The 13,320-nt window shown below is 46.8% G+C and overlaps 1 protein-coding gene and 1 long non-coding RNA gene across 4 annotated transcripts; one reads left to right on the top strand and one right to left on the bottom strand.

The window, feature by feature from the left end:
• The first annotated feature begins 1,035 nt into the window (after window positions 1-1,035).
• On the top strand, window positions 1,036-7,260 carry LOC148217657 (uncharacterized). 3 transcript variants are annotated; one of them, XR_015800894.1, is made up of 3 exons: window positions 1,036-2,999; window positions 4,988-5,142; window positions 6,716-7,260. It is a non-coding gene; the product is annotated as an uncharacterized LOC148217657 (long non-coding RNA). The 3 variants fall into 3 exon arrangements; XR_015800892.1 differs by having other exon boundaries at window positions 1,037-1,498; window positions 1,686-5,142; XR_015800893.1 differs by having other exon boundaries at window positions 1,037-1,812; window positions 2,465-5,142.
• LOC148217656 (islet amyloid polypeptide-like) lies at window positions 4,675-7,455 on the bottom strand. The gene is made up of 3 exons (XM_088158517.1): window positions 7,365-7,455; window positions 7,092-7,226; window positions 4,675-5,113 (listed from the first exon to the last, which is right to left on the bottom strand). Exons 1-3 carry the CDS (start codon window positions 7,442-7,444, stop codon window positions 4,942-4,944), a joined length of 387 nt encoding a protein of 128 aa, XP_088014643.1. The 5' UTR covers window positions 7,445-7,455; the 3' UTR covers window positions 4,675-4,941.
• Window positions 7,456-13,320: the final 5,865 nt, after the last annotated feature.

The following is a 13,320-nucleotide window of genomic DNA, read 5'->3' as shown; positions in this document are numbered from 1 at the left end:
ACCCCGCGCCGCTCCGCCCGGCCCGGCCCTGCCGCCCCCCCCCCCCCCCCGCGCCGCCCGGCCCGGCCGTCCCCCCCCCCCCCCCCGCGCCGCCCGGCCCGGCCCTGCCGCCCCCCCCCCCCCTCGCGCCGCCCGGCCCGGCCCTGCCGCCACCGCCCCCCCGCGCCGCCCGGCCCGGCCCTGCCGCCACCGCCCCCCCCGCGCCGCCCGGCCCGGCCCCGCCACCTCCCCCTGGGCCCCGCCCCCCCCACCACCACGCCCCGCAGCTCCGCTCGGGCCTGCCCGCCGACCCACCCCGGGCCCCGCGCCGCGCCGGCCGGGCCCCGGCGCCACCCCTAACCGCCGCCCGCCCCCCTCAGATCCCGCCCTTACCTCTTCCGCCGCCGCCTCCGCAGTGCCCCGACCCTGCGAAATACACGCTATTTATGGCCAGGCCAGCCAATCAGAGCCCGAGGCAGTTCCGGCCCGCCTATCAGAACCCCCCATTCCCGCCACGTTCGGCTCCACCCCCATCAGTGCCGTCACCGTGTCCCCGCCCACTGTCCCCGCCTCCTCCCCACTCTCCGCCCCCGCCGGGCCGCCAGGGACCGCCCCTAACAGTAAATATGGCGGCGCCCGTCCGGTCACGTGATACCGGACAAATATGGCGGCCCGCATGAAGTTCTGCTCGCCGGCGTTATGATCTGCGGGGATGTGCTGTCGAGGTCCCGCGGGGGGGTGGGCCGGCCGGCTGACGCGGCGGTGAGCGGCGGTGTTGCGGACGGGTGACCCGGGGGACGCTCGGGTCCCGCGGGGGGGCGAGACGCCGTGGGGCGTTGACGAGATGATGCCAAGAGGCGGGCCGCGGCGCCGAAGTTCGGGGCGGGAGGGACAGCGACGGCGGAGACGCGACGAAGTCGGGCGGAGGGCGGACCCGGTGCCGCGCGGGGGGGCGTGGGCGGCATCGGGACCGGCATGGCCGCGGCTAGCAGGGGACGCGGCGATACCGACACTGGCACGGGGTCCGGCGCTGCTCTCCTGCTCCGCCGCCAGGCGGCGCTGCGCTGCCGTCCTGCCGGGGCTCTGGTCACGCTCCTGCTAATCAATAATCCTAATCCATAATTTGGGGTTGGTTTTTTTTTGGATCGTGACACTTGGCACAGGAGGGACATTGCCGGCACAGCCCCTCCCCTGCAGAGCCCAGGGAAAAGACGTGGTCGCTGCCTTTTTTCCTTAGGAGCTCTCTGTGCATTTTGTCTTTCACTGTGTGTGACCACCTCCTTTCAAGGGCAAACTCGGCTGTCTTCCTGACTCACAGCTGCTTTTATTGCTAAGTTTTCTTTGAAAGAGACATGAGCAGCTGGAACACCGAGCTTGGATGTTGCTGCTCTGCTGGAGAGAGGGGACTGGGGTGTGGAAGGAGTGAAGAACCCCCCAGGCAGTGTGGCGCTGCAGCTCTTACTCGGACTGAGCCTCGTTTGTGGAAATTGATGCTGTTCTGTGCTTCACTAGAAAACCGGTATTTTTTCTTTCCTTCGGGTTATATTTTACTTGTGCATGAATTCAGCTGTGTAATTGCATTCAAGTGTGCAGCCAGTGTGGCCACCTCTGTTTTCCTTTCATTCCTCGGGCAGTAGCAACTGCAGAACCCTATTCCAGGTGGCAATGATTTCTATATTTCAATAACATATTTGTTCTTGATGCAGCACAGCAAGATAGCAGCCATGAGTTTCTAGAAGGGTGTAGGGGTGAGAGGCTGCAGGGCCGGAAGAGCAGCGGTCATATCAGCAGGAGAAGGCTTTCTTACTTCTATTTGTTGCATATCGGGCATAGGTAAGTGCAATGGGAGTGTTCTGTGGCTGCAACAATAGCCTTTAATGCATTAAAAAGTAAAAGCCTTGTGTAGAAAGTGGGGGGAAACAACAGAGATTTAAAGACTAAAGATTTAAGTGACTAACATAAGTAGATGCAATAAAAGGTTAAACAAGGAATGCTAATGGGTAATACTGAGCGATATATCCTTAGACAAAATATTCCTGCTTTATTTTATGCTTGTGCACTTGGACTTTTTTAGGACTGGCTTTGTATTTAAACATTGCCTGATATGCGGCGTGTGTGACTTCGTTACTTACATGCTAAAAAGCAGAGGTTTAGTATCTTCGGTTTTTTAAGGGGAATAATGCCATGTTTATCACATTGTCTGTATTCTTAATTTTCCTCTTTTGTATTTTTTGTTTGCTTGCATATTCTCTGAAAGGTGGAGGGAAGCCAGATGAATTGAAAAAGAATCCAATCTATCTAAGGCTCGATTCTCAAGTAATATTTACATCCCTGAAGAAGCCTAGAAATACATAGTGGGATTTTTAAAAATGCACAGAAAATTCTGGCCATGCTGTTTGCAGAGCTGATGAAGTAATGCTTAAATGCTTATTAGTAATTAATTCATTATTAAATAAATGTATTTATTTTCTTTTTTCCATTACAGTCCATTCTTTTCCTGGCTCATTTAGCCCTGGACTGTGCTTGTATCCAGCCTTACTATGGCTAGATGCTTCGTCTCTGAGAGGCCAAGTGCAGCAACAGCAGGAGGGAGGGAGCAGAGCTGTCTTCTCAAGGGAGTACGGGCGGGAACAAATCTCACTGAAGGAAGTTTCTCAAGATGCTCTGGCTGATGAATTAACTAACGTAGCTCAGAATGAAAGTTGATTTGGAGTCTGAGGTGCTGGTGGTGTGGGGTTTTTTTACCAAATCTTTTTCTCTTTGATTTTAGTTTGAACGGTTCATACCAAATGCAGATGAGATTCCTGTCAACTAACTCTAGTTATCTTAATTCTAAGTGCTCATTTTCAGCTAATTGTCTAGACACTCTCTATCATCAGCGAAGAAATAGAGGCACTTCAGGCGTGATTAATCCCATCCTAAAATAGGTGTCTAAGCTGGGATGAATTGGAAGTAGTCTTCCTCCACCAAATAGCAGGAGAGCGCTGACAACTGGTTAGACAAAGAGGAGCTAAAGACAGGTGAGATGGTCCCCCTCTTTTCTCTCTTGGTGGTTTCACTGACTTAGGAACCGAGTTAGATTTTTCAGTATTTGTGGAATAGTTTGATTGTGTGAAATAGATGCTGGTATCCAATCCACCAGATTCGAGAGTGTGTGAGGCAGAAAATAATGTACCCAGTTTCACTGGTCCTGTGCATGGACAGCCTGTGCTTTGTTAGTGTTTGTCAAATGGTAGCTGAAAAAACAAAATCTGGTGCATAAAGCGTGGCTCATATTCCGGGCTGGGATCAGCCTAGAGATCAGCAGCTACCCACAGGGAAGGCTCCACTTGGTTACTGCTCTGTACAAACAATCTCGCAGAGACACTTGAAAGCTGTCCTCTCTCTCATTTGTTTTCTGAAATGTTAATAAATGAAATAAATATTCTAAATTAAAAACAAATTAAACGCACAGTGTGTGTGCAGCGTAACTCAAAAGTAACTGGAATGGAAGGCATTTCAAGCTGGCAGAAGTATTAGTTCAATGGCATATAAACGGTTTTCTCAATAAAATTCAGAATTAATATCCATTAGAACTTTAATGAAGGTTGAAACTTCCCTCAATAAAGAGAGTAATTAATAACACTTTTTACAGTAGGAATCCTGTACTTTTTATTCCCATGCATTTTTTTGTGTGTGAAATGATGTGAATATGCCATTTAACATTAAATTAGCAAAAATGTTTCTATTTCGAGGTATACTTTGTAATGGAAACAAACCAACTGAAGGCAGTTATTGAACTTTCATTTGCCTCTCCAGAACTAAGGTTCTGCTGAATGTTTTTCGTAATTGGACAATAATGTTTTTCGGACAACAGTGAACCCTTCACTGAGGAAGTGTGGACAAAACAGCCATTTCTGTGAAATGAAACAGCTCACCTCTATGAAAATTTGCTTAAAATTTAAAGGAACTTAAAGGTTTTTAAGCCTGCCCTGATTCTGGGCTGAGATAGGAGAAAATAATGCCGTCAGATTCTCATTAAGGTCTGCCCATCTCTGAAATATTTCCCCTGGATTTTGGTAGCAATTTAAGTATGCCAGTGGAAAAAATTACTGAGTTTCTATGATGTGTTTTGGTTCTTGAGCTACTCATTGTTTTTTCTCTTCCCTTTGTTACTGTAGTTAAGGAAAGGAATACCCAAGGACGGGAGTTTCTCCTAGATTGTATCAGAGCTATCTCTTATTGATATTTATTATACTTACATATATTATTATACTTATTATGCTTACATTTTACTGATATCATCTTAACATAAGAACTGCAAATCCTTAAAATCCCCTGCTCAGTAGGCACAGAAGTCTGTGCTGCAAGACCACGTTTCCTTGCTTGCTGTATGTTATAGTGGAAACAGGCCAATCAGTTAACTGCATAATTGTCTGATTATGGTGCACAATGCAGCATCTTTTCTCATCTAGTTGTTCCTTCAACTGTACCAGACAAGATGCTGTAGATGTTTAAAAAACAGAAGATTCTTCTGTTTTACTTTCATTAGGACATAACTTTTGCTAGCATTCTGATATTTATTGTTCTTTAATTAAGGCGGTTTCTTTCTCTTACCAGACTGTGACTATAAAGACATACACATCATGGGTTATCTTTTTCATCCTTTTAATAATAATAATAATAATAATAATAATAATAATAATAATAATAACATTGTTGCCATTACTTTTCCATTTATTATCGTGACAGATTTTTACAAAGGATTTTAACAAGCAGATTTCTGGAGTTCTTAATGGGGTTGGAAGAATAGCCTATGCATGTCATTGTACATGCATGGTGGAATGATGAACATAAATCACATACCCCCCCACACACACAGAGAAAACAAGGCACTGGTAAGACTGTACAAGTAATAAATGACCGAGAGGTTGTTGATACAATAAAAACTGAGCTTCTAGTGTCAGCAGCCATCTCCAGAGCCTAAAGCTGTGCGTGGCTCTGGGGCTCTCTGTCCCTCTTTCCATAGGTGTTGGAGCCCACGTTGGTGGGCGGGTAAAGGGCCCCGGCGCTGCCGCTGGAGCGCACCAGGAAATCGGCCAAGCGCTGCGTCACACACGTGGCCGTGTTGCATCTCCTCTTCTCCAGCTGGTGACTGCCAAGGTGAAACAAAGACAGCCAGCAGTAAGTCAAACAATGAGCCATCGAGTGTGCCACTTCTCATAGTCATTTGAGCTCTGCTAATGTGGGAGTTCTTTTAATATGTGCACAAATACAGGAACATTAGAATCTTCCCACCACCTACTTTGTTCCTGAAAAAAATCCTTGTGCTGGGTGCTATTATCAGTTTTAATGATGGAGGTTATTCAAATGCAGAGACATGAACTGTCATATGTCGTTTTTATTGATATCCTGCACAGCAGTTTATGACATCTAGAAAACCTGTAATGATAGTATAGGTGAGACACAAAGTGAAAGCAATGATTAAATGTTTAACTTTCAGCTGAACTTCTAAATCTATTTAGAGCTCTTGCTGATATCATGAGGATTACTAACATAATGATGATCACTAACATTTATTCAGTTCTCATGTTTTCACAGAATTACATCCTGCTCTCACTGAAGTGAGTGGTAATATTCCAGTCCACAGCAAGTGGATTAAACCCAAAGACTCTTTCTCCCATCTGCACCACATATCATGAGAAGTAGCAGGCATTGCCAGCTTCTGCCAACTGCAGAATCACTTAGGACGGTCTTTTGCTCTGTCTCTCTCCCACTTAGCTCTGACTAAACAGAGGTTTCATCTAAAAAAAAAAACCTGCCACATCTCTTTTGAAACACCAGCAAATTGAAAGTTCTGTTGTGGTGAGAGAAAATCCTTTGCTGAATGATACTTTAAAGAGTGTCCGAGGAAGGATCCGTATCTAGAAATAACATTTTATGATCTGAACCGACAGATCATTTACAGAACTCCACGTAAAACCTATGTAGCACGAGGGTTTTTTTTAAATTGCAATGTAATGGTTAGCTTGGGTTTTCAGACTTGTTTCTTAGATTACTGTGTTCTTCCTTCAAACAGAAATACTTGCTCGCAGAGATTGCCTACTGAGTTGTTGCATATTTTCTTGGACTTCTTCATGCTGATATGGCATGAATTAGATATCACTTTGTGGCTAAAATTTACTGTGAAGAGCAGCTATATCCCAGTTTCAAACTCTGAGCAGTTACCAATGTGTTCCTTTGCTTACTGATTATTAAATCTATCATCTAAAATGTCATATAACCTTTTGAAGTTATTTGTATTGATCTAATAATACCAGAGGAAAGGCAGCTATGAAAGGAATGTCTGTCTTATACAGGTTCTTGATTAGTAGATAGGCAGCAGTTCTTAAGCAATTAATATTTTAAATGTGTAATTGCATTACAAGAAAATTGTTGCATAGGGCTTTATATAACCTCCCATTGACTTTCATGGATATTTCTTTTGGTTTTATTCAAGTCCTTACCACACAACGTTCAAATAGCAACTGGTTCTCACAGAGGTCCTGAAATTGAATTTATAAATAACAATATATTTCAGACAAGTGAAATTCTCTCAGAATCAATTTCTTCTTTTCCTTCTTCCTATGATTAATATTTAATTATGTGATTTTAAAATTGCTTAATTACTGAAAGCATTTTTACCATAAAATAATTCCATTCCAGTAGAGCTGCAGTATTATTAAGAAGGGTATGTTTTCTTTTCTTTCCCCTCCAGGCTTGGAAATCTGATGAACTTTTTAAAAAGGAAGGCGCTTGCAAAATGCACCTTTCTTCACAAGGTAATGTAGAGTTTGCAGCCTCTTTAATTTAAGAAAGTTTATAATCGTAAAATGATCAAATGATTTGAAACAAAGTCCCTGGATTTCACTTTCGACCCTAAATGCTTTGATCTTTTTGTTACAGAAAAGCTGATCTTTATGCTTATAGGAAAGCTCTGTTTAGTAGAAGGATATTTTAATATCTTTTTTTTTTTTTTTTCCTGAGGGAAAAAAAGCAGAAGCAAAGTCTCTCAAATAGCAGGATATCACTGGAACAAAGTTTGCTTCATGATTCAATCTGATATGGCTGGAAGAAACAAGGAAAATCAATACCTTTTTGTCTTTGCTGCTGGTTGTTCTGGCATTTCCTCACTGAGTCCTGAGAGTGTATTGTGTGACATTACAGGCAACATCCATCCTTGTCTCTTGGAAGTACCATCAGATAGATCATCAGCCAGAGACAGTAATCTCTGAACAACAATAAAACAGTGAGCTTGAATAACTCTATTTTTATATTATTTAAGACATGAAAGCAAAAGCAACTCATGCAATAATCTGAACACCTTTTTCCCTAAAAAGAAATAAACATGATTATTTGTCACTCACCCCTCAATAGGTGTAGCTTCCAAACAGCTCAGAGTGACAGAAAGTGCAATGAAGAAAACTGACAACTTCAGGTTGTGCATCTTCCCTTCCAAACTTTCTGAAAAGAACAGTGATTCAAAACTGAAAGCTAACCCAAATACTCTTCAGCACATCCTATCACCGATGCCCATTCTGTCCTAAATCAAGAGCAATTAGTCTTTTTCACGGGCTAGAGTGAGAAAAATGATCCCTTCAAGTTTAGTGACACAATTCAGTTTCAGAAATATAGCTCTCAGCAGTAAATGCTCATTTTCCATCCAGTAGTTTCAATCCTATCCCTTATCTCTGATTTGCGTTTCCTGACATATCCCAGTCTCAAATTCTGGTCCCCAGTGCAGTTTACTTTAAAGCTGTCTTAGTCTTTTCCTGAAAAAATGCTCTTGATTAATAATAGGGGATATAGTGCTTTTCTAAAGGCGCATCTTTTACACTGCAGGGAAAGTAAGAAAAAAGGCAAAGTATTTACCTTTTTGTGGTCACAGATCTAACTGGAGAAGCCAGCAAGCCCTCTTGGTTAGCAGGAAGTGTGCATGCAACAATTCCACGCTTGCATCTGGCTCTGGAGTATCCTTCTCCCTCTTCCTTTCTGGCAAGTCTCACGACTCTTATATATCCTCGACACCTTTCTCAGCTCTGACATCAGGCAGCACAGAGAGACTGTCGTTAATTCCAATCCCTACAGACAGAAAGTGCCCCAGAGAGGAGCAGAGGCAGGTGGGTCATTATTGCACTAGTACATCAGTAAATATTCTCCTGCTGTATGCAGAATGCCCTCGTGAAGGTACTGCAAGAGCATATTGCACATCAGAAATGTAGCCTCAATTTTACAGCTCTGATAAGCTGCTGTGGTTATATTCCCTGTGGGTGTTTTCGTGGGCTAAATAAGGTAACAAAAGTCACAAAGAAAGCCAGAGCAAATGAAACGCCAGGCCACTGGTAATTGAAATACAAGAAAACATGTCTCAGAAAAGATGGAAAAGTTAAAGTTGTGGAGGTTTGCTGTACAATATAGATAGAAAGCAAAGGTATCTGAAGGGATAAAAGCTGTATGATGAATAAGAAAAGAGTGAAAGTTATTTAAATTGACAGATAGAGTTCTCATTCAGGGTAACACAGTAGAAATCATGCACATTTTTCAGTCAAGTTTAAATGTCAATGAAAATTCTGTCGCTATGAATGTAAAATCTCATATTTTAAAAACCAGGTGGATTTGTCATGAGTGAAAATTGAGTCAATTAATGCTTTTCAGAAGGCAAAGACTAGGATTAAAAAGCCAGGAAATGTCAGAAAAGCCAGAAAACGTGCAAATTTATTTCTCTAGTATGCATAAAGTATGGTTGAGGGAAAAATGTACAGCTTTTAATAGACTAAATCCAGTGTTGACGAAATATCTAATTGCAGATTTCCAAGGATACAGATTAGAACCATTTACCTCTGATTTCAGTGGAAATTAGGCAAATCACTTCCCCCTCCCTCTCCCCCCCCCAGAAGTGTGAGAGCTGGAATCCTTCTGCAGTCGACTTAATTTTCTTTTCCTCCTCTCTTTTAGGACAGGAAGAATCACGACTCTCCTGCCATCTTTGCCAAGAGCTGTGGTGTTTGATCAGCCAAAGCCCAGAGGCTTCAGCACCAGAGGTCTGAGCCTGGAGGGCTCCTGGTGCTGCCCGTGCTGTGGGCTATGTCAGAGGATGCAGGGTTCCTCTTTGCCTCCCTGCTGGGATTAACTGCCATGGGAATGTGGGATCTGGGTGAAACTCCAGCTCTCCTGGTGTTCAGGGGAGCAAGGTCTGAGGGACTCCTCTCTGGGGATGTGCGGTGAAGGACTGAATAGTGTGGAAGGAGAGTATTTATAAACTGTATCACTGTTTCTCCCAAAATTGGGGTGGAGCACTGATGGGGGTGGTTGGGTTTGGTCTGGGCCGGCTATTCTTTGTGCAATTTTTAAATTCTCTTGTATGATTTACTGTCCAGTATCTTTCTAACAAAAGCTGACATAAATTTAGATTAAGGATTAGAACTTGGGTCCATTCATTGCAAACATTTGACAAGGCTGGAGGACTGGGGTGGTGACTGCTCTCAGGAAAGGTTACTTATTAATACTGTGTCAGATTTCCCGCAGTGACTGTCAGGCCTGCATGGCTGTGAGTTCGTGCTCTTCTCACTGGGGAAATAAGTTCAGCAAAATTAGAAATGTTAGAAAAATCCAGCCAAAAATTCCACCTCTGTACCCCCTAAGTTTTCCCAGTTTTTCCCAGCTAGGAGCTGCACAGAAGTCAGGCAGGGGAAGTGACAACAGGGAACAGCTGAAAAATTCAAAGGCACAAAGAGGAAAGGGGAAAGGTTTCAGAAAACAATTCTATGGTCTAAGAATAATTTCTGATTCCCTACTGAGAAGAACACGAACTCACAGCCATTCAGGCCTGACAGTCCCCTGCAGTGAGAGCTCAGCACACATCCACAGAGGCAAGTCCAGCATCTTAAATGAAAAAATAAAAATAAAAACCAGAAGAAAAAGGTGATTTCTTTTGCTTCAGAGTTATTTCAAGTTCTTAAAGCCCAAGCAACATTTGCTCTTGATTTTGGTTGGGTGAATCATGAGCAGTGGGCACGGGTCATGCCATTCATTGAGCAGAAAACCCGGGGTCATTTAGAGGGGACACAAGAACTGTTTGTGTAGCGACCTCGGGCTGCAGAGGGGCAGGAGAAAGGCCAAGGGAGCTCCCCGGGGCCACCAGGGCCTGTGGGGAACAGAATGAACGCTTGGATGACCAGTGGAGGTGAGGAGTGGATCTGAGTTCATCTACAGGGAAATAAGGAGGGGATACTCTGGAATGAAAAGCTGAGGTGATGAGTTCACCCACCTGGGCACGAGTTGTGTTTGCACAAAGTGGGAACAGAGGTGAAGGTCAATCCAAAGTCGATCCTGCTTGACCTCTGAATTCCAGGATAAGTTTTACAAGCTGCCAAATGAGGGAGTAAAAATACACAAAAATGAAACTGAGAGAATTCATGAGGTTCCTGGGAGTCCATTACACTGTTGTCATAGAATTCTTAATGAGTTTTGAGCTTTTAATGACAACAATTCAGTACTTTCTTTGGATTAATCACTGTGTAGGATTTGGGGTTTATCTGGATTTTAAAGGCGTCGTGGTGGCCCTGACACTGCTCAGGAGCTGGTAGGAAAAGCAGGGTCAGAGCTCCTGGCAAGCACAGGGTGTTTTTCCCAGAGTGGACTGGGGAGGAATTGTTTGGGACTTGGTTTGTCCCTCTGGGTGATGCCAGTTGCTGTGATTTGTGTAATTCCATACATTTAACTCCCAATACTTCCCAGCCCAGGGGCTTGAGCTGACAGGGCAGCACACAGATTGTTCTCTGTGCTGTGCCCCGATTTGGGGTTGGCTGTCAGCTTTGCTAGCTCCCGTGAATTATGCCCATAGCCCCGAATTCCCTGCTCAATTCCCACTGCCATAACCTCACAGCGCCTCATGGAGTGGGGATATACTGTGGCAGGAAGCTCAGCAGCATCGGCACAGGGACAGGTGTATATTCCAAAGAATTTGCTGTTTCAAACCCTCATTCCCCAGCCCCGCCGATGTCCCTGGGGGCACTTGACAGAGTTACCTGGATTTCAGCTGATTTCACCCCCCCGAGCTCGGGCTCCAGGTGATCTTTTCAAGCAGGAGAAGGCAGGGGCCGGAGGCGCTCCTGGCCCGTGCCGAGGCAGTCCCTGGGGCCACGAGAGGACATCTCTCCCTGCAGAATTTCAGTTCTTTCCAGAGCCTCAGCAGTGACAGAGGACAAAGAGGAAGATGAGGAGGAGGAAGAAGAGGAGGGGAAGCCCAAATCCGTGCTGTGTGCGGAGCTCCGACAGCACGCTGCAGCCCGCAGCTCAGTGTGAGCACGGGGCAGAGGAGGCGATTTCTGGGCATTCAATCACCCTGAGGCGGGCCCGGCACCGCCCCTGCAGCACCGTCCCCAGCACAGCTCGGTACCGCTCCGGGATCACCCGGCCCCGCCCCCGGTGCCGCCTGGGACCACTGGGGACCGCCCCTAACGCACCGCCCCGGCCCCGCCCGGTCCCGTCCCCGGGACCTCCGTGCCCCGCCTCGCCAAGCCCCGGCTCCGCCCCGAGCCTGCCCGGGCTGCGCCGGCACCATCGCTGGCGGCCCCGCCCCTCTTCCCCGGGCCGAAGCGGGCTGAAGGAGATGTCCGCACGATTGGAAACGCCGCCGAAAATCGCACCCGTGGGATCGGTGTCGGCGTCGTGCGCAGGCATCCCACTAGAGCGAGCGGGCTCCTTGCTGTGCCACCCTCCTTTTGCAGCCAGAGTTAGAAGGTCGGGGGCGCGACACCCGAGCCGCCATCTTGGGAGAGGCAGGCGCGCAGTACCGCGCTCTGCCCACAGGGTGGCGCTTGGGAGACAGGCAAGGGATGGGATCAAGGAGTGTCCCAATCCTTGAGGAAATCCCCCGGAATGAACGCCCCAAAAAAGCCCGACCAGAACTGAGAAACCTCCTGCCTCTGTATGAGTGCAAAGGGTGTGCAAGGAGTGTGCAAATAGTGTGCATTAGCAATCGATCGGCTGGCATGAGCAATCGATCGCCGATATAATCGATCGGCAGGCACGATCAATCGATCGCCGATCTAATCGATCGGCAGGCGCGATCAATCGATCGCCGATATAATCGATCGGCAGGCATTAGCAATCGAACGCCGATATAATCGATTGGCAGGCACGATCAATCGATCGCCGATCTAATCGATCGGCAGGCATTGGCAATCGATCGCCGATATAATCGATCGGCAGGCACGATCAATCGATCGGCAGGCGCGATCAATCGATCGCCGATATAATCGATCGGCAGGCATTGGCAATCGATCGCCGATATAATCGATTGGCAGGCACGATCAATCGATCGCCGATCTAATCGATCGGCAGGCATTGGCAATCGATCGCCGATATAATCGATCGGCAGGCATTAGCAATCGATCGCCGATCTAATCGATCGGCAGGCGCGATCAATCGATCGCCGATATAATCGATCGGCAGGCGCGATCAATCGATCGCCGATATAATCGATCGGCAGGCATTGGCAATCGATCGCCGATCGAATCGATCGGCAGGCACGATCAATCGACCGCCGATATAATCGATCGGCAGGCACGATCAATCGATCGCCGATCTAATCGATCGGCAGGCATTAGCAATCGATCGCAGATCTAATCGATCGGCAGGCATTAGCAATCGAACGCCGATATAATCGATCGGCAGGCATTAGCAATCGAACGCCGATATAATCGATCGACAGGCGCGATGAATCGATCGCCGATCTAATCGATCGGCAGGCATTAGCAATCGATCGCCGATATAATCGATCGGCAGGCGCGATCAATCGATCGCCGATCTAATCGATCGGCAGGCATTAGCAATCGATCGCCGATGTAATCGATCGGCAGGCATTGGCAATCGATCGCCGATCTAATCGATCGGCAGGCGCGATCAATCGATCGCCGATATAATCGATCGGCAGGCATTAGCAATCGAACGCCGATATAATCGATTGGCAGGCACGATCAATCGATCGCCGATCTAATCGATCGGCAGGCATTGGCAATCGATCGCCGATATAATCGATCGGCAGGCACGATCAATCGATCGGCAGGCGCGATCAATCGATCGCCGATATAATCGATCGGCAGGCATTGGCAATCGATCGCCGATATAATCGATTGGCAGGCACGATCAATCGATCGCCGATCTAATCGATCGGCAGGCATTGGCAATCGATCGCCGATATAATCGATCGGCAGGCATTAGCAATCGATCGCCGATCTAATCGATCGGCAGGCGCGATCAATCGATCGCCGATATAATCGATCGGCAGGCGCGATCAATCGATCGCCGATATAATCGATC

This window comes from Sturnus vulgaris, unplaced genomic scaffold (assembly GCF_052056855.1).
Source record: "Sturnus vulgaris isolate bStuVul1 unplaced genomic scaffold, bStuVul1.hap1 Scaffold_507, whole genome shotgun sequence".
NCBI lineage: Eukaryota > Metazoa > Chordata > Aves > Passeriformes > Sturnidae > Sturnus > Sturnus vulgaris.
Note: the sequence above shows the minus strand (reverse complement) of the source record. Positions and strands in the feature narration are given on the sequence as shown.

Bases quoted from the DNA above. Each gene is read 5' to 3' on its own strand.
- LOC148217656 (XM_088158517.1), bottom strand. From the start codon at position 7,444: ATGCACAACCTGAAGTTGTCAGTTTTCTTCATTGCACTTTCTGTCACT. The intron at 7,227-7,364 runs GTGAGTGACAAA...TGTTGTTCAGAG, and splicing joins GAAGCTACACCTATTGAGGG to ATTACTGTCTCTGGCTGATG. The intron at 5,114-7,091 runs GTATTGATTTTC...TCACCTTGGCAG, and splicing joins CCAGCAGCAAAGACAAAAAG to TCACCAGCTGGAGAAGAGGA.